Genomic DNA, 21,558 nt, shown 5'->3' with positions numbered 1-21,558 from the left:
TTCATTATCACGAATATACTCTCTGCTGATCTCACAGCCACAAGATTGCAATCCTCCTCATTTGATCAAATGTGAGCGAGAGCTTGCCTTTACCTTCTCCACAGCCCAGGTGAACAGAATATTTGAGTTAACACAAAATCTTTAATCGCAAGTAGGTATCAGGAAGCAAGCTTTAAAAACGCCTTGCGAGATCGCACATGATCCCCTAAAAAAATACACAAAACCCATCCATTGTGCTCACGCTGCGGTTCAGCGTGAGCACAATGGATGGGTTTTGTGTATTTTTTGGAAATGCCCACTAATACGCAGTTACTGGAAGACTATTCACTCTACTGTCATGAAGATCCTACACTTGCATACCCCAGAGTCTCTGACCATAGATCTCTTTCATCTGTCTGACTAAGCCCTACATATATACCACAAATCTATACTCAGGCACCTCATTATGTTGCATGATCATGCATCCCTGCAAATCTTCCTGCCCTTCCTCCCTTGTTTAATGGGTCCATAGGGTTGTGGAGCTTCAGTGGATGGAGGAAACGCACAGCCTCCCCACATGATAAACATGACTGATGGTACCAAACATACTAGGTTAGCTTTCTAGGCTCAACGGAATATTGAGTAATAATGGGTTCTAAAGATTTTGGGTGAGGGAGAAACAATGGGAGGTAATGAGTGGGGAAAAAAAACCTCATCGACACTCCTCCTACCGAAGTGGCTGTTTGACACGACCACAGGCCCCTAGCCTCCTTTTTTTTTTGCTCTTCCTCCTTTCCTATCTTGCCCCACATTTCCAATACAGTTCCTATTGGACTCTCCTTTCTCTCTATTCATTACTTATTTCTAAATGTTCACAAAGTTTACTTTGTTCACATTGGTTTATGTGAACTTTTCTGTTATGTTCGTGCACATCTGCTCCCTCCATTAGAGTTAAATGGTAAATAGATCAAAGGATTTTGAACAAAAGCATGTGTTATAATGTTGCCTCTCCTTGAAGGATTTCTTTTGTTATATACTTTCAAAAAAAGTTTAAATAAAGCATTAAAAAAAGGGGGGGGGGGGGGGGTTGGGTGGGTGTCCTGATCAATTCAACAAAGGCGCAGGATGTAAAGTGCAACTCTCCTGTTCAGTTTTCACATAAAATATGTATTTTCTAGATCTAGTAAAATCAGGAGGGATTCGATAGGGCTGAAGTACAAAATTAACAATGTGCATGAGAACTTAGATTCTGTTTTGAGGGGTAGCTTTCATTGTGCATCTTATAAAGGTCATTTTAATGTCTGGATGTGATCACAGTATGGCTGATTTCACATCTGCGGCGGGGGTTCTGTTCTCCTGCTCCATTTGGAGAGTAGGAAAGGGGAATTCCCTGTCTGAATGGGACCGTCTTATGACGGAACCGAACAGCGATGAGCAGTCCCCATTGACTACAATGAAGTACATTTAGTTTCTACTCAGCTGTGCAGCATTTTACCAGAAGAAAAAAACACTGCATGCAGCGTTTTTTCTTCAGAGGTTCTGTCGCAGACCCAGCAAAAATTACTTGAACAGCGGTTCCAGCGCAGATGTGAACCCAGCCTATTTTTGTGTATAAGGCTCTGTACAAGTATATGCGGAATTTGTTTTAAAGTGTTATTGTTCAAAAAATCCAGCCGAATGATTTCTTGCATCAAATTTACCTGTAAAGTTACTGTTAGCTTCCATGTTGCTTTTCACATTGAGGGTTTTAAATACAGCATATTTGTCAGTCACAGTAGAAGTGTTTGCTGCTGTTCCAGACACTGGAATTAGTGGAGTTGGTGCACTACAACCAAGAAAAATTAAATAAAACATTAATCAAAACCATACACTATTTAATCATGGTATAGTCTACATAAAAAAGTTTGCCATAGCTTCAAATCAAAGTGAAATAAACTAGGTGTCAGCAAACATAATGAAACAAATATGTTAACATTACTTTAAAATATATGCAACTGTATTTGAGCAAGCATATTACACACATGTGCATACTTTATGATAAAAGGTAAGAAAAAAACAACACCACACATCTATCAAGGTCAAGCCGAAATACATATTGCATTAGATTTGGTTCTCTAGGACTGATCATGCAAAGCAAAACTCTTTGCGCTCCTATTAGTTAATATGTAGAGGAGTCTACAGAGGGGCTAGGATTTTAGTACAACGTTCCGTTAAAAATATATGAAGTCCAGTACGTTGATACTGTAATTTAGGGTAGTTTCACATCTGTGTCAGCCGGAGGTTCTGTCACAGATTCGGCTGCGTAAGCCGAAAGAAAAAGTGTTTCATGCAGCACTTTTTCTTCGTTTCCCAAACTGGGCAGCTGGGCAGAAAATGAACAGAGCCCATTAGGCTGGGTTTACACGAGACAGATCTGCCGCGGAAATTCTGTGCAAAATTTATTTGCGGCAAATCTGCCCGCGGCTCATAATCCCGGGATTAGCTAGCTATGTGGACGAGATTTTGCAAAAATCTTGTCCACACGGGGCAGCCAATCCATCGCGGCAAAGCCGGGCGGAACCGGCGATGCAGCGCGGAATTGACATGTCAATTCTTTTTTTTTTTTTAAATTTTGGCCTCACTCCTCTCTATGGGGAGAGAAAGCAGCAACAAAATGCCTATAGTCAAACCGCTCCAAAACCCACGGGGAAATGCGAGTTTTGAAGCTGCGGCTCTCCTGCGGAAATCTAGCGGCTTTTCGGTGTGGCCAAGCCCCAAGATTTCCACAGGATTTCCGTCCCATGGGAACCCAGCCTTAGTCCATGAGGTCCTTCCGGGCCGGCTGTTTCCTTCCAGTTTAGCAGCAGGGATTCCGCTTTCCCCAGATTCCGGAATCCCAAGCGCAAGCTATGTAGTAGTATAAATAGTTTAATTTTTTTTCTTATCTCTACCACCAGTAGTAAGACTAGTATTTCATTTTAGGGTGGGTTCACACAAGCGTGTTTTGGTGCGTACTTAGCTGCGTACATACGTCCGCACCTAGGTACGAGCAAAAAGACGCGTGAACACAGCTGCGTGCTTGTTGTCAATGGAGCCGCGGCTGCTGCTGGTGGCTCCATTGAAAACAATGCTCTGCCGGCCCCCTGCATTCTTTTAGTGCAAAACAAAAAAAAAATAAAAAAAACTTAGCTCTCCGCCACTGCTGTGACCCCTGCGGGCATGAACACATCTGCCGCATGCGGCAGATGTTTCCTTCACACCTGTTAGTTAAACGAATTCCCTGCTGCTACATCTGCCGCAAAGGGAATTCTTCAATTCTCAACCGCAGCTGTCACACATGGCAGCTGCGGTAGAGAATCCTGCTGCCGGCATCCTGTCAATGGCTTTTCAGGGAAGGGCTTTATAAGCCCTTCCCTGAAAAGCCATTTAAAATAGTTAAAAAACAAAAACCAAAAACAAAACAATACTCACCTCCCTTCAGTTGCCAGGGTTCAGCCGCAACTTCTGACGCTGTCCCAGACTCTGTAGTTCTGAGCCATCAGCAGCCGGGGATTTAAAATCCCCGCCTGCTGGTAGCTCTGATTGTGGTTGGCTGAAGTGCTTCAGCCAATCATAATCAGAGCTATCAGCAGGCGGGGATTTTTAAATCCCCAGCTGCTGATAGCTCAGCAGCGCTACAGAGCTGGGGACAGTGGCAGAAGTCCCCGCTGAGCTCCGGCAGCTGTCAGTGGCTTTGCAGGGAAGGGCTTCATAAGCCCTTCCCTGAAAAGCCTTTTAAAATAGTTAAAAAAAAACCAAAAACTCAACTGCCGGGGCTCAGCGTTGTCTTCTGCCGCTGTCCCCAGCTCTGTAGCTCTCAGCTATCTCCGCTGTTCCTGGCTCTGTAGCGCTGCTAAGCCATCAGCAGCCGGGGATTTAAAATCCCCACCTGCTGATAGCTCTAATTTGGATTAGCTGAAGTGCCAATCACAATCAGAGCTACCAGCAGGCGGGGATTTTAAATCCCCGGCTGCTGATAGCTTAGCAGCGCTACAGAGCCAGGAACAGCGGCAGAAGTCAACGCTGAGCCCCAGCAGCTGTCAATGGCTTTTCAGGGAAGAGCTTCATAAGCCCTTCCCTAAAAAGCCAATTAAAAGTAGTGTAAAAAAAAATATGCCTACCTGTCTGCCGCTGCTGTGTCCCCCGCAGAGGAATTCTTTAATTCTCTACCGCAGCTGTCACACATGTCAGCTGCGGTAGAAGATTCTGCTGCCGGCAATTGATTTCAAGGAAGGGCTTTGAATATAAGCCATTCCCTGAAAATCAAGTAAAAGTGGTTTAAAAAAAAACAAAAAAATAGATGCTCACCTCCCTTCAGCTGCTGGGGCACAGCTGCGTCTTCTCTTCCTGTCCCCTGCACTGTGGTGCTGATTTATCAGCAGCCGGGGATTTAAAATCCCCGGCTGCTGAAAGAGCTGAATGTGATTGGCTGAGGTGCTCAGCAAATCACAGGCAGCTTTCGCCTGTCATTCATTCGGGGAGAGTTGCCTGTGATTGGCTGAGCACCTCAGGCAATCACATTCAGCTCTTTCAGCAGGCTTAAAATCCCGGCTGCTGATAGATCAGCACCACAGTGCAGGGGACAGCAAGAGAAGACAGCTGTGCCCCAGCAGCTGAAGAGAGGGGAGTATCTATTTTTTTGTTTTTTTAAACCACTTTTACTTGATTTTCAGGGAAGGGCTTATATGTTAAAGGGGTTGTCCCGCGGCAGCAAGTGGGTCTATACACTTCTGTATGGCCATATTAATGCACTTTGTAATGTACATTGTGCATTAATTATGAGCCATACAGAAGTTATAAGAAGTTTTTCACTTACCTGCTCCGTTGCTAGCGTCCTCGTTTCCATGGAGCCGACTAATTTTCGGCGTCTAATGGCCAAATTAGCCGCGCTTGCGCAGTCCGGGTCGTCTTCTTTTCTCAATGGGGCCGCTCGTGCAGGATGCCGACTCCGTGTAGCTCCGCCCCGTCACGTGCCGATTCCAGCCAATCAGGAGGCTGGAATCGGCAATGGACCGCACAGAAGCCCTGCGGTCCACCGAGGGAGAAGATCCCGGCGGCCATCTTCAACCGGTAAGTAAGAAGTCACCGGAGCTCGGGGATTCAGGTAAGCGCTGTGCGTTTTTTTTTTTAAGTCCCTGCATCGGGGTTGTCTCGCGCCGAACGGGGGGGTTGAAAAAAAAAAAAAAAAAAAAAAAATTTCGGCGCGGGACAACCCCTTTAAGCTCTTCCTTAAAAAACAATTCAAGTGTGCCAGCAGACCATTGTGTTCAATGGAGCCGCCGGCAACAGCAGCAGCTCCATTGAAGAGAATGCCTGCCTTTTTTTATTTTTTTACACTAAAATCTTTTTTCAGGGAAGGGCTTATATGTAAAGCCCTTCCCTGAAAAAGAATGCAGGGAGCCGGCGGCTCCATTTAAAACAATGCGTGCATTTTCTATGGTGCACACAGGTCCTATCTTTGCAGGCACGCACCTGTAAAACACGGACATGTGCAGACACCATAGGGAATGCAGTGTTGTAAATACAAGCATGTTTTTGTGCGTGCGTACGCACGCACCGAAACACGCTCGTGTGAACCCACCCTTAAACCAGAACATATTAAGGCTGAATGTCCACGCATGGGTCGGATTCCATGCAGGTAATGCCGCACGGAATCCAGCCCTGTCCGCAGCCAGTGAGCCCTATTTACCCGTTTTCCCCGGCAGCGGCGTCCGCGTGGATCCCTCCACTTCTGGGTTCACTGTACGGCGCTTGGTACTCACATGCGCAGTACAGCTTGTGTTTTTTTTCTTTTATCTTCTGCTTTCCCATGCGATCCAGGCAACGTCCGCAGTGTCAGCTGCGGGTGTGTCGCGGTTTGGACAGTTTCTATTGACTTCAATGGAAGCAGTCCCTGCAGGATCCACAGAAAAATGGAGCATGCTACTTAAATTAATTTTCGGACGCCTATGCTTCCCCATGGGTGGCTTGATTTGCGGATCTCCCCCCCAGGTTCCACAAATCAAACCAGCCTGTGGACATTGAGCCTAAAGGCCCATTCACACAGAACGATCATCACTCAAAATTCGCTCAAACTGTGTCTTTTGAGTGAAAATCTTTGCTTGTAAATGCTACGATCATTTACTTTTCAGCCGAACGATGATTTTTAGGTGAGCATTAAATCCATCCTTGGGCCGCAGAGCTGATATCAGTGACCGCACACTGTGTTCTCCACGAGACAGCTGATTACACTGTATTCAACTTGCAGCCCCACAGTAGAACAAAGGAGCAGTGTGCAGAGAACAGACTACCTGCTGTTCTCTGCATACAGCTCCTTGGAGGCTTATTTACATGCAAATGAAGGTAATAAGCTGCTAATGGGCATTGTTGTCTATTAGCAGCTTATGCAAAATGATTGCTAAAAATGTGAATCTCCCTATCTTTTGAACAAATTTTAAGCGATCATCTTTGTATGTAAATGGGCCTTAAGATTTTACAAATACAGATGATACAGGACACAAAATGCTAGAAGCAGCTTTTGTAAGCTAGCAAACTACGTAAAGACAGTAAAACAGTGCTTAAAAATGGTATTGCAGAAACTGCTAGCTTAAATATGGTATTGCAGAGACTTCTAAATGATTATAATCAATGCATGTAGTAATTATCTAACCATGTCTTACCTACTAAAAGAGTTGGATTTCGTACTAGTACTCTGGAAATCTGAGAAAGAATCATCAATGGATCCGGATTTAGAAGCATCTTGAAAATCTTGGAAATCATCATCATCTGCTTTCAATAGCTATACAAGCAAGACAACAGTCATTTATAGAATTGTTAAATGGTTGTCCTAGTGGACATATTTTTGTAGTTTTTAATAGTCTCAACATGTGTAAAGTTAAATTTGCAATGAGCCTTCACAAAAAAAGGCCAAAGATATATATTACTTTGTTTATACAGCTCTTATGCAGCATGCACCTTCATATGTAGACAGACTTTACAAATGCATGATATTGAATTACTGTATGTAGATGCTGGGAATACATTTCTACTACTCCTGAACACCCACCATTGAATAGGTCAGTTCAGCAGCTAGGTGAAAACTAGATGGTTATAAGAAACAGAAATTATATTTGTAAGTTGTGAAATTTAAAAAGCCACTTTCAGACAGGCATATTGCGGTTGATTTATTTATTTTTTTGCACCTGTATTATGGATGATGTCCCAGTACAAAACACAGGTTTACCAAACTCCCTGTATCATAGGGTTCAATGATGTTGTGAGTTCAGGTCAGCATACCCACAGTCGGAGAAGTATACTCATCCATAATAGTAGTGCTCCAGACTTGAAGTAAACAAAAACCACAAATACGCACCTAGGAGCAATTGGCTTTTAAACTGAAAGATTTAGGTGCCAAATTAAATTTTTGGTTGACAAAATTTAACCCCTTAGTGATGGAGCTTTTTTGCTTTTTTCCGCTTCCTTTTTAAAAATCGTAACTCCTTTATTTATCCATCGATGTCGCTGTATGAGGGCTTGTTTTTTGCGGGACAAGTTGTATTTTTCAATGGTACCATTTATTCTACCATATAATGTACTGAAAAACTTTTAAAAAATTCTAAGTGGAAAAAAAATGGAAAAAAACGACATTCCGCCATCTTTTCGGTGCGTCCTGTTTCTACGACACACAAACTGCAACACAAATGACCTGAAAAATTTATTCTATGGGTCAGTAGGATTACTACGATACCAAAAACTTATATCTGATTGCTCCAGCAGTATGATGTAATGCCATTGCATTACATCATACTGAATTCTGACAGGCAGCCTACCAAGCCACTCCACGGGGATAGTCTGATGGGCTGTCTGCCCAGACAGCCGTGGGGCCTTTCAGAAGGCCCCCGGCTGCCATGACACCTGCACGGCTACCCTGATCTCACCGTGGGGGGGGGCGTACAGGACCCCCGAACATCGGTTGGGGGAATTTGAAGGGTTAATAGTGGCCGATTGCAGCTACTGCGCGTCAGTGTCACCTGTAATAAGCAGCTGACGCCTGCGCTGTATGGAGGGAGATAGTGGCGCTATCTCCCTCCATACACGGTAGGATGTAAAAATACTATGGGGCCGTGACTAAGTGGTTGATACGTATAGGATATTAAAAGACTGTCAGGACTCGGGGTCCGGAAAACTGGAGATCCCTGAAAATACCCGCAACCCCTGTCCCTTCCTACTTGCCCCCCTGGGCTAAGCCCCAGGGCGACAACTGGGCGACGGTCCCTACACTCACTAAGGAAGGGGGACACGGGGACTAACGAACAGACAGACACTGGAACAAACAACAGCAAGGAGAGTCAGACAATCCGGGTCAGCAACAAGAGGGTACGTGGTACAAGAGGGTCAGGCAAAGGCAACGTCAGGTCCAAAGGCAGAGGGTCAGTAACAGGAGTCAGAACTATGCAGTACGCTGATGTAGCAGGAAATCCAAAACTAACACTGGCACTGGATTGCAGACACCAGCAGGTTTAAATGCTGTCAGAGCTCCCGCCCAAGCAGCTGATTGGGGCGGGGAGTCTGACAGCAGCTGAGTGCACCCAGCAGCACTGGGGAACCCGCCCCCAGCCCTGCAGGAGGCAGGACAGGAGACACATGTTTTGTTGCCAAGGTACCTAGGACGCGACGCGGGGCAACACCCACCGCGTCCCTGGCAACCCGGCGGCGAGGCGGAGCTCGGCGGCCAGGGGAGGTGACGAGGACCGGGGCCCCCCTGCGCCGCACAGCAGCCGCAAGTGTGACAGGACCGGCGGTGCGGGCATGACGGACCCGCGAACCGCCAGTCCTTACAGTACCCCCCCTTCTACGGGGGGCCACTGGACCCCCATGGCCTGGAGCAGGCTTGAGGGGAAAGGCGCTGTGGAACTGTCGAACCAACAGTGGTGCATGTACGTCCCGGGCAGGAATCCATGTACGGTCCTCAGGGCCAAAACCCTTCCAATGTACCTTCCAATGTACCAGATACTGTAAAGTACCTCTCACACGCCGAGCATCAATCAAACGCTCTACCTCATACCCTGTACAAGAGTAGGAGAGGGCGGGCTCTGGGCGGGCAGAACTGGGGTTACATATTTCTTCAGCAGCCCCTTGTGGAAGACGTCATGAATCTTCCACGACTGCGGAAGAGATAGTTTGTATGCAACAGGATTGACCACATGGGAGATGGTGAACGGACCAACAAAGCGGGGAGCCAGCTTTAGGGATGGAACCTTGAGTCTCAAATTTTTTGAGGCCAGTAATACCTGCTCCCCAACCACCAATGGTGCAGAGATCGTGCGTCTTTTATTAGCTTGACAAAGAAGTTTATCCTGGGAACCCTGAAGGTTCTTACGAACCTGGGCCCGAACTGTGCACAGTTCAGTAATGGCAGAGTCCGCAGACGGCGTGTCAGTAACTGAGGGAGAGAAAGAAAATCGAGGATGGAAACCATAATTACAAAAGAACGGCGGCACATGAGAAGACGAATTTACATGGTTGTTAAAAGCAAACTCGGCGAGAGGTAGGAAGTTAACCCACAGATGTTGATTGTCAGACGCGAACAGTCGCAGGTATTGGATTAATTCTTGATTCATCCTCTCAGTTTGCCCATTCGACTCGGGATGAAAGGCAGACGAAAAGGACAAACCAATATTCAATTTCCTGCAGAAAGCTCGCCAGAAGCGAGCGACAAACTGTACACCTCTATCTGAGACCACGTCCTCAGGAATCCCATGCAACCGCACCACCTCCTTAATAAACATGTCAGATAACAGTTTGGCATTTGGTAACTTGCTCAGAGGAACGAAATGTGCCATTTTGGAGAACCGATCTACAATGACCCAAATGACCGTATTCCCATGACGGCGGCAAATCTGTGATGAAGTCCATGGACAGATGTGTCCAGGGCCTGGACGGAATGGGCAAGGGAAGAAGAGGCCCCTCAGGAAGTCTCCTGACACTCTCCCCCCTGGCGCACACCGGACAAGCAGTGACAAAAGCCCGAACACCCCTACTCATATGAGGCCACCAATAAGTTCTGGAAAGTAATTCCTGAGTTCCCCGGATACCGGGGTGACCAGCAAAGACTGAGGCATGCGTCTCTTCTAACACCTTCAACCTTAATGGTAAAGGAACAAAGAGTTTGCCTTCTGGAAGTGCTTCAGGGGCTGATTGCTGTGCATCCTGAATTAGCGGTGAGAGGTCAGAGGAGACAGCTGCAAGAACCACCCCAGGGGAAAGGATAGTCTCAGGTTCCGACTCAGGAGGTTCCGGAATACCAAAACTCCTAGATAGGGCATCTGCCTTCACATTCTTGGAACCGGGTCGGTAAGTAACCAGGAATTTAAAACGGGAAAAGAAAAGAGCCCAACGAGCTTGTCGAGCATTCAACCTTTTAGCAGAATCTAAATATACAAGGTTCTTATGGTCTGTGAGTACCATGCTCTGATGGCGTGCTCCCTCCAAAAAATGCCTCCACTCCTCGAACGCCCATTTTATAGCAAGTAACTCACGATTGCCTATATCATAATTCTGTTCGGTTGGGGAAAATTTTCTAGAAAAGTAAGCGCACGGTCTAAGATTTGTGAGTGTAGACGGCCCCTGAGAAAGTACCGCCCCTACTCCAAACTCAGAGGCATCCACCTCCACGACAAACGGGCACGACAGGTCTGGTTGGACAAGAACGGGTGCGGAGGAAAAGGCAGCTTTCAGGGTAGCGAAGGCCGCCAGTCCTTACAAAGACTTTGGATTACACTATATTGCACTATAAATTACATATACACATCCAGCATTCCCCAGCGGTATGACCCACTCCCAGCATAATAATCATATTTGGAGAATTCCTTCCCACCCAGTGGTATAATAAATCGCATGCAAAGGATCACTATCACTGTCAATTAACAGGATATGTGTCCACTTAAACTCCCCCTTTCTCCAAATCACATTAACAGCAGCTAGGTGCTCCTGCGATCAAATTAACTGCAGCCAGGCAGTCTCCCTTGCTCTAGCAGCAAGACTTATGTTACTGTAGGACAGTGTTCCCCAACTCCTGTCCTCAGGGACCACCAACAGGTCATGTTTTTAGGATTTCCTCAGTATTGCACAGGTGATGTAATTATTGTCAGTGCCTCAGACGTTTCCACAGGTGTTCTTACCATAGGAAATCCTGAAAACATGACCGGTTGGTGGTCCCTGAGGACTGGAGTTGGGGACCCCTGCTGTAGGAGACCAGTGCTCTGGGAAAGTACTCGGCAAGCCCTGCTGTGGGAAACCTTTCTTAGAATCATTGAAGGAGAACTTCCCACCTCCTGTGGTAACCTGTTCCACTCATTAATCACCCTCACTGTCAGAAAGTTTTTTATAATATCTAATTTGTGTCTCCTCCCTTTCAGTTTCATCCCATTGCTTCTAGTCTTTCCTTGTGCAAATGAAAATAGGGCTCATCCCTCTGCACTGTGACAGCCCTTCAGATATTTGTAGACAGCTATTAAGTCTCCCCTAAGCCTTCTTTTTTGCAAGCTAAACATTCCCAGATCCTTTAACCGTTCCTCATAGGACATGATTTGCAGACCGTTCACCATCTTGGTAACTCTTCTCTGAACTTGCTCCAGTTTGTCAATGTCTTTTTAAAGTGTGGTGCTCAGAACTGGACGCAGTATTCCAGATGAGGTCTGACTAAGGCCGCCTGCACACGGGCGGAAATCCCGCGGCGGTATTTCTCGCGGGATTTCCGCCACTGAAAGTTTGCATAGGAGTGCATTACAATACGCACTCCTATGCAGACGGCCGCAGTTTGGCCGCGCGAAATCTCGCACGGCAAACAAATCGCGGCATGTCCTATTTTTGTGCGGGGCACGCACTCACCCGGCCGCCGGCTCCGGTCTGCGCATGCGCCGGCTGCGCCGCAGCTGGCACATGAAAGAGCCGGGGCCGCCAGGCGCGGGTGAGTACGCGCTCGTCCCTGCAGGCTCTTGGGTCGGGTCCCGCGGCGAGAATTCTCGCTGCCGGATCCGACCCGCTCGTCTGCAGGCGGCCTAAGGAAGAGTAGAGGAGGATAATGACCTCACGTGATCTAGACTCTATGCTTCTCTTAATACATTCCAGAAATGTGTTTGCCATTTTGGCTGCTGCATTACATTGTTGACTAATGTTCAGTCTATGATCCATTAGTATACCCAAGTCTTTTTCACATGTACTGCTGCTTAGCCCAATTCCTCCCATTCTGTATGTGCTTTTTTCATTTTTCTTGCCCAGATGTAGGACTTCGCATTTCTCCTTTTTAAATACCCTTCTGTTAGTCGCTGCCCACTGTTCAAGCTTTTCTAGATCTTTTTGAATCCTCTCTCTCTCTTCTCTAGTGTTAGCTATTCCTCCTAGCCTTGTGCTGTCAGAAAAATTGATCAGTTTCCCATCAATTCCCTTCTCCAGATCATTTATAAAAATGTTAAACAATGTTAGGCCTAGGACAGAGCCTTGTGGTATCCCACTTCATACATTCTTCCACTTGGATTTGCAGCCATTTATGATCACTTTTTGAGTACGATCACTCAGCCAGTTGTGAATCTACCTAGCAGTTGCCTTGTCAATCCCATATTTGGTCATTTTTTAATAAGTATAGTATGAGATACTTGGTCAAATGCTTCATTAAAGTCAAGATATACTATATCCATGTTTAACCCGGCCAGGGTGCATGGCAGTGGGTAAGTCATTAAGCTCAGGTATCCCGTGTGTGGAACATCTGCAAGTTGCAGAGTGAAAGAATTATTTGCTTAGGCCTCATGTCAACTAGAAAAATATAATCTGCGCAGAATATGCCGTGGATTCCGCACGGATTTGCTTTAAATGTTATTTTTTTTGCATGCAGATATCCGCATACATTGCTATCCATGTGATAGCAATGTTGCCGATCCGCACGGATTCCGCGGCAAAATGGAGCATGCCGCGTTTTTTCTCCCACCCGTGAAAAACACAGTTCTTTTAAAATGCCATCCGCGGGTGCAAAAATCAATTTAATGGACCGCGGATGGCCAAGGATTTCCTATGGGTAAAATCCGCTGCGGAATCCGCAATTCCATTTAGCTAGTGGACATGAGGCCTTAAGAGTTGTGATACAGCAGGCTAGTTGCAGCTGGCTACAAGTCTGCAAAATTCTGGCTGCGATGACGGACATTTTGGTTTCTATCTGGAGCCCTAGATAAGGGCATAAAAATGCACTTCTCTGAAAGTGGTCTTAAGTGGCAAACAAAGAAATCTAAAATGAATAGTGTGACAAGAAAATGTAGATAAAAATACTCTACATTACATGTGAACGCACTTATTGGCATCACTGTTACTTCAGGTGGCACATGACTGTTGCATATGCCAGCAGGCAGGCAAAAAAGGGCAGGGAAACATAGGCGCAACAGCAGTGAATTTAACAAATGTGGGTGAGAGTTTTTTTTCCCCGTTTTCTTTTATAAATCCCAGATTCTTTGGTGAAATGACACTTATTCTGTAAAGGGTCTTTCTAAGAAAAAAACATATATACCGTAGTTTTGGATTATAAGATGCTAATGACTAGAAGACCCCAGGTTTAGAAAGCAGAAAACATATATTTCATACTAATTTAAATGTCTTTGGGAGAAGGGAGGGTCTAACTCAGTGGAGGGGTTATCTTCATTAACTTTGGTGTTAAGTATAGAAAAGGGGGTTAATAGTTAAGAGCTCCTATTAACCCCTTGAGTGGCGGGTTTCCTACCACCCTGTCGTGCCCACCAGGGCAGGTTTTTTAAAATGGTCTAATCATTGAATTTCAACTAATTTTGCAGTTGCGTCTCAAGAGCCATAACTTTTTCATTTTTCCATTGACATGGCCATATAAGGGCTTGTTTTTTACGGGACAAGTTGTGATTTTTTAAACAGGAGGGAGGAAAAACAGAAGTGGGGAAAAAAGAAAAAAAGAGGCCATGCCATTAAAGGGGTTGTCCCGCGAAAGCAAGTGGGGGTATACACTTCTGTATGGCCATATTAATGCACTTTGTAATGTACATCGTGCATTAATTATGAGCCATACAGAGGTTATCAGAAGTTATTCACTTACCTGTTCCGTTGCTAGCGTCCTCGTCTCCATGGTGCCGTCTAATTTTCAGCGTCTAATCGCCGGATTAGACGCGCTTGCGCAGTCCGGTCTTCTTCTCTTCTGAATGGGGCCGCTCGTGCCGGAGAGCGGCTCCGTGTAGCTCCGCCCCGTCACGTGCCGATTCCAGCCAATCAGGAGGCTGGAATCGGCAATGGACCGCACAGAAGCCCTGCGGTCCACCGAGGGAGAAGATCCCGGCGGCCATCTTCACCAGGTAAGTAAGAAGTCACCGGAGCGCGGGGATTCAGGTAAGCACTGTCCGGTTTTCTTTTTTAACCAGTGCATCGGGTTTGTCTCGCGCCGAACGGGGGGGCTGTTGAAAAAAAAACAACCCCTTACGTCCTACAGCGGGAATGGGTTAAAAGAAGCAGACACTTGAAAATGGTGTGCTGTGCTGTCAGCTTGCTCACTTCATATATCTCACGATCCACTGCTTGCTCAAGCGGGTTCACCTGCCCCTAGTCCTGGGCTTTAAACAACAAAGAATTCCATGCAGGAAAAAGTGTAATCCACGCTTGCTTGCAGAATAAAATATATAATCTTCCTTCGTCACTGTGCTCTGTGCAGCCGATGCGCGTCTGGTTTAGAGATGTGTATACCTGGCAATTTTAAATATGTCCAAATAAAGGAAGATTATATATTTTATTCTGCAAGCAAGCGTGGATTACACTTTTTCCTGCATGGAATTCTCTGTTGTTTAAAAGAAGACATGCACCTAGGGAAGATATACAGTTAGGGCCAGAAATATTTGGACAGTAACACAATTTTCGCGAGTTGGGCTCTGCATGCCACCGCATTGGATTTGAAATGAAACCTCTACAACAGAATTCAAGTGCAGATTGTAACGTTTAATTTAAAGGGTTGAACAAAAATATCTGATAGAAAATGTAGGAATTGTACACATTTCTTTACAAACACTCCACATTTTAGGAGCTCAAAAGTAATTGGACAAATAAACATAACCCAAACAAAATATTTTTTTTTCAATATTTTGTTGCGAATCCTTTGGAGGCAATCACTGCCTTAAGTCTGGAACCCATGGACATCACCAAACGCTGGGTTTCCTCCTTCTTAATGCTTTGCCAGGCCTTTACAGCCGCAGCCTTCAGGTCTTGCTTATTTGTGGGTCTTTCCATCTGAAGTCTGGATTTGAGCAAGTGAAATGCATGCTCAATTGAGTTAAGATCTGGTGATTGACTTGGCAATTGCAGAATGTTCCACTTTTTTGCACTCATGAACTCCTGGGTAGCTTTGGCTGTATGCTTGGGGTCATTGTCCATCTGTACTGTGAAGCGCCGTCCGATCAATTTTGCAGCATTTGGCTGAATCTGGGCTGAAAGTATATCCCGGTACACTTCAGAATTCATCCGGCTACTCTTGTCTGCTGTTATGTCATCAATAAACACAAGTGACCCAGTGCCATTGAAAGCCATGCATGCCCATGCCATCACGTTGCCTCCACCATGTTTTACAGAGGATGTGGTGTGCCTTGGATCATGTGCCGTTCCCTTTCTTCTCCAAACTTTTTTCTTCCCATCATTCTGGTACAGGTTGATCTTTGTCTCATCTGTCCATAGAATACTTTTCCAGAACTGGGCTGGCTTCTTGAGGTGTTTTTCAGCAAATTTAACTCTGGCCTGTCTATTTTTGGAATTGATGAATGGTTTGCATCTAGATGTGAACCCTTTGTATTTACTTTCATGGAGTCTTCTCTTTACTGTTGACTTAGAGACAGATACACCTACTTCCCTGAGAGTGTTCTGGACTTCAGTTGATGTTGTGAACGGGTTCTTCTTCACCAAAGAAAGTATGCGTCGATCATCCACCACCGTTGTCTTCCGTGAACGCCCAGGCCTTTTTGAGTTCCCAAGCTCACCAGTGAATTCCTTTTTTCTCAGAATGTACCCGACTGTTGATTTTGCTACTCCAAGCATGTCTGCTATCTCTCTGATGGATTTTTTTATTTTTTTTCAGCCTCAGGATGTTCTGTTTCACCTCAATTGAGAGTTCCTTTGACCGCATGTTGTCTGGTCACAGCAACAGCCTCCAAATCCAAAACCACACACCTGGAATCAACCCCAGACATTTAACTACTTAATTGATTACAGGTTAACGAGGGAGACGCCTTCTGAGTTAATTGCAGCCCTTAGAGTCCATTGTCCAATTACTTTTGGTCCCTTGAAAAAGAGGAGGCTATGCATTACAGAGCTATAATTCCTAAACCCTTTCTCCGATTTGGATGTGGAAACTCTCATATTGCAGCTGGGAGTGTGCACTTTCAGCCCATATTATATATATAATTGTATTGCTGAACATGTTTTTGTAAACAGCTAAAATAACAAAACTTGTGTCACTGTCCAAATATTTCTGGCCCTAACTGTATGAAGGATCTCTGCTGGTAGGAGTGCTCCTGCCCTGCAGTGATCAGGCAGGTAGGGGGAGAACTGTGCAGCTGTGGTATTTATGGCTGCAGAGCTCTCCTACTGTATCAGCAAACTGCCGGATCATTAACCCCTTCCCGCTCAAGGACGTACATTTATGTCCTGGAGCGTCGGGGTATGTATGAAGAGAGGTCGTGGGGCGACCTCTCTTCATACAGTGCGGGCGTCAGCTGTTTATTACAGCTGACACCTGCGCGCGGTGAGATCGAGGGAGCCATGCAGGTGTCATGGCAGCTGGGGGCCTTCTGAAAGGTCCTAGGGCTGCCTTGAGTGACTGCCTATCAAGCCATCCCTCTTGATAGGCTGCCTGTGAAATTGCAGTATGACGTAATGCTGAAGCATTAAAGGGGTTGTCCCGCGCCGAAACGGGGGTTTTTGTTTTTTCAAACCCCCCCCCCCCCCCCCCCCGTTCGGCACGAGACAACCCCGATGCAGGGGTTAAAAAAGAACACCGGACAGCGCTTACCTGAATCCGCGAGCTCCGGTGACTTCTTACTTACCTGCTGAAGATGGCCGCCGGCATCTTCTCCCTCGGTGGACCGCAGGGCTTCTGTGCGGTCCATTGCCGATTCCAGCCTCCTGATTGGCTGGAATCGGCACGTGACGGGGCGGAGCTACACGGAGCCCCATTGAGAAGAGAAGACGACCCGGACTGCGCAAGCGCGTCTAATTTGGCCATTAGACGACGAAAATTAGACGGCAACCATGGAGACGAGGACGCCAGCAACGGAACAGGTAAGTGAATAACTTTTGATAACTTCTGTATGGCTCATAATTAATGCACAATGTACATTACAAAGTGCATTAATATGGCCATACAGAAGTGTATAGACCCACTTGCTTTCGCGGGACAACCCCTTTAAGTCATACTGCAGGAGCAATCAAAGCATCGCTGGTTGTAGTCCCCCAGGGGGACTTGAATGTAAAGTAAAAAGAGAAGATCAATAAAGTTTTTTTTATTTGTAAAAAAAAAAAAAAAAAAAAAAAGAAGAAGGAATAAAAGTTTAAAATCACCCCCCTTTTGCCAAATCTATAAGTAAAAAATCTAAATAATAAAATAAAAAAACATATCTGGTATCGCAGCGTCCATAAAAGTCCGCTCTATCAAAGTAGTACATTATTTACCCCGCACAGTGAACTTTGTATGAAAAAAAATAAAGACCACCAGAAATGCACTTTCAGTCACCCTGTCCCCCAGAAAAAAAACGCAATAAAAAGCAATCAATGAGTAGTATATTAAAATAAAAAACAAACTATACAAGTTTGGTATCGTAGCAATCGTACTGACCCATAGAATAAAGTTATCATGTCGGTTTTGTTGCATCTGAAAGATGGCGGAATGTTGTTTTTTTTTTTTCATTTTACTCCACGTAGAATTTTTTTTAAGTTTTTCAGTACATTATATGGTACTTTAACCCTTTCCAATCCAATTTCTATCCTGGTTTTCCTAGGGGGCTTACTCTTTTTCTGCCGTTATACAACAGCGCTATCTGCTGGCTAAAGCCAGTACTGCATGAGGTGACTCGCTGGACAGGCTCCGACAACAGAGAGGCTGGCAATATATACAGTAGGAGAACCCCGATGGACGTCTTCCAACATCGGAGCTGTACAGCCTTAAATCATAATGTCTTCAGAGGTTAGACAGTGGATTGGGAAGGGTTAAATATCACCATTGAAAAACACAACTCGTTCCGCAAAAAACAAGCCCTCAAACAGCGACGTCGATGGATAAATAAAGGAGTTACGATTTTTTTTAAAGCGGGAGGAAAAAACGAAAATGGAAAAAAAAGGGGCCGCGTCATGAAGGGGTTAAGGCTGCAGTCAGAACTCTCTGCATTTATCAGCCCCCCTGCTTCGGGACAATAAGGTGCAGTAACTTTTCAGGAAAATTTTATCTTACTAAAAACTGTGTCTTATAGTCCTAAAAATATGGTAAATAAAATCTCACATACCATACATAGAACACATAACATTGTTGCCTACCGGTTGAGAGAATGGGGATGGCACTACAGTGTGCTGTGCATTTTCGCCTAAAGCGGTTGATGTACTCTTTAACGTAACTGTTGGCTGGATAACTTCAAGAGGCTTAGCCTTAGCCATTGAAGGCCTTGATGTTGCTAGATGTAGTTGATCCATGGTGGTTGCAAAAGTTGCTGGAAATCTACTTAAAGTTGGTATAGGTGCAGATGTAAACTGATTCAGAATATCCATATTCAAGGTACAGTCTCGTCTCTGCTTGTAAAAATAAACAATCAAGTTTAATGATAGTGTCTATTAGTTACTGTTCCCTCTTCATCACAATGTAAATGCCAATTAATTTAACATCCTTAGTGGTTTCAGCTCTGTTTTTTTCATGCAAAGCTTTAAGTTTATTGTATAGACATCTATGTAAAAAGAGAATGTACTAGCTAACTGCAATCAGCTCCTAACCTCCTCCTAGTATTATCTAGGAGCATCCTACTGTCAGCAAACAATTAGCACTATTGTCAGAAGATGCCCTAGTGGCTTAGGGTACTTTTACGGCTGGGTTCGCACAGGGCGGAAATGCCACGGAATTTCTTTGTGGACTTTCCACACAGAAATTCCACCCGAGCCTAAGCAGCAAAGTGGACCAGATTTGCAAATATATCATCCACATGCTGCAGACAGTCCGTTGCGGCCAAGCCGCACTGAAATTGACACGCCGCGTGGAATTCAAATCCGTGGCATGTCAATTGTATCGCCGTTTCCGCTGCCAGCTCTCTCCTCTCTATGGGGAGAGATCGCCACAGTGAAATACAGGCGGACAAGCAGCTTCAAAATGGGGTGGTGGGGGGTAGTGTCGCTAGTACTCCTGGGGCAACTGCGTGGGTCGCTATTACTACTGAGGCCGCAATAGGGGTCACCATTACTACTGGGGCCACTAATATAGGGGGTTACTATTACTACATGGGGCAGATTTGCTCTAGTATTTACAGTAGCTGTAGATCAGATTTTGAAAATATCATCCACATGATGTGTAAAAAAATCTGCATGAAATCCATGCAGATATTGACATGTGGTGCGGGATTTAATTCCACTGTATGTTAATTTAAATATAATGAATATCAATAGCTAGTGCCCCAGCGTTAAGGCCCATTTATACACAACGAATGTCGCTCAAGCGACTTTTGAGCGATAATCGTTGTGTCATTTGCAGCCCAAGATGATCGATCACCAAGGCTCCAAGGCTGAAAAAGTTTGGGAACCACTGACAGATGGTCACAGTATTCAGGTGAACCTTCCATTTTTGTCCTGGTTTAAAAACATTTTGTTGTTTCTGGATTATGCTAAATAAAGGTTTGCTGGATATATAGGGTATGTACATTTATTTTATTTGTGCATGCATTATAGAATTGTCTGGGCACTATGTAGCACCCTAACCTTCTTATTTACGGCAGTGCCGATCATGATTTTTTGCATCTCATAATTAACACAGTGAAGTGCAAATGTTTTCAACAATTTACATCATATACTTTGTAACACTGCATAGAGATATAATCACTTGCATTAGTGCCAATAGGGATCACAATATGAATTTCTTATCTTAGACAGACATACAATCTGTTTTGACAGTTTTGCAGCTGTTTTCCTTGATTGGATTCAAAGCAGAACACCAGCACTTCAAGGCAATTTAGCCAATTACTGAGCCACAGTGCTATGTAAGTTACAGCAGGCCATATACATCCCCTTTCCCTCTGCCCTGAGTGATTGATCGCCTGCCAGGGCATTACAACTATTACTACTGTCAAATCAGAGCACAGGGGGCAGTGGGGCATTTGCAGGAGCTGTGTGCACTGGAATAAAAAGTTATTTTTCTGAATGCTGCTGAAAAGAAAATAATCAACCCAGGTATATTTAAACCTATCTCCTCAGCTCCCACCTAGCGCTGCCATCAGTTTTGCATGGTTAAGGTCGGCTTGTCCATGGGCGAGGTGTCATTGCGAGATCCGCGGCGATAAATTGCATGCGGAGCTTGCATGACACACTTTCCATAGAACTATGGAAAGCACAGCCTACTGCTCATGAGAAGAAAATCCTAGCGATTTTCTGCTTGCGTGATTAAAATCGCGGCAGGCTCACTGCGGAGAATCACAGCATATCATTAATATAGGCTCATCGCAGTAGTGTAGTGCTCCCCCCTCCTCCCCTGCAGTATTCTGCCACGGTCATTGACAGACTACTTTTAATTTTTTCAAAACAAACAAAAGTAATATAAAGTAATGATTTAATGTGAAAAAGCCAATTTTTTTTTATATAAAACATGATATGCAAGGCTAAAAAAGACAAATGTCCATCCAGTTCAGCCTGTTTTCACCCCCATTTGTTGATCCAGAGGAAGAAAAAAAAAACCCTGATGAGGCCGAAGCCAATTTACCCATTCCCGACTCCATAATAGCAGTCAAAATAATCCTTGGATCAACATTTGAAAGTTCCTACCTAACTCTAAGACCCTGAATAACAACCGCTCTGGTTACATCCATTTGCCTTTATCACATAAACCAGTGAGAAGTAATTGACAATTACATTGTATCAACAGCTTAACACAATGGAAAATTGTAGCATAACAGTGTTGAGTTTACAAACAAATTCAAGTCTTAAAGGGGTTGTCCCGCGAAAGCAAGTGGGGTTATACACTTCTGTATGGCCATATTAATGCACTTTGTAATGTACATCGTGCATTAATTATGAGCCATACAGAAGTTATTCACTTACCTGTTCCGTTGCTAGCGTCCTCGTCTCCATGGTGCCGTCTAATCGCCCGATTAGACGCGCTTGCGCAGTCCGGTCTTCTCCCTGGTGAATGGGGCCGCTCGTGCCGGAGAGCTGGTCCTCGTAGCTCCGCCCCGTCACGTGTGCCGATTCCAGCCAATCAGGAGGCTGCAATCGGCAATGGACCGCACAGAGCCCACGGTGCACCATGGGAGAAGACCCGCGGTGCATCGTGGGTGAAGATCCCGGCGGCCATCTTGCTAAGGT

General features: G+C 45.2%; 1 protein-coding gene across 3 annotated transcripts in view; it reads right to left on the bottom strand.

Annotated features, from left to right (window-relative positions):
• SYNRG (synergin gamma) overlaps positions 1-21,558 on the bottom strand; it is a 242,020-nt gene that overhangs the window by 116,082 nt on the left and 104,380 nt on the right. For all 3 annotated transcript variants that reach the window (XM_066609210.1, XM_066609193.1, XM_066609202.1), the window contains exons 9-11: positions 18,544-18,792; positions 6,657-6,775; positions 1,680-1,804 (exon numbers count right to left, since the gene is read on the bottom strand). In XM_066609210.1, the coding sequence (XP_066465307.1) occupies positions 1,680-1,804; positions 6,657-6,775; positions 18,544-18,792 (493 nt within the window). The remainder of the gene's footprint in view (positions 1-1,679; positions 1,805-6,656; positions 6,776-18,543; positions 18,793-21,558) is intronic.

Source organism: Eleutherodactylus coqui, chromosome 1 (genome assembly GCF_035609145.1).
Source record: "Eleutherodactylus coqui strain aEleCoq1 chromosome 1, aEleCoq1.hap1, whole genome shotgun sequence".
In the NCBI taxonomy this organism is placed as follows: Eukaryota; Metazoa; Chordata; class Amphibia; order Anura; family Eleutherodactylidae; genus Eleutherodactylus; species Eleutherodactylus coqui.
The sequence above is the reverse complement of the archived record's forward strand: the minus strand, read 5'-3'. Positions and strand labels throughout refer to the sequence as shown.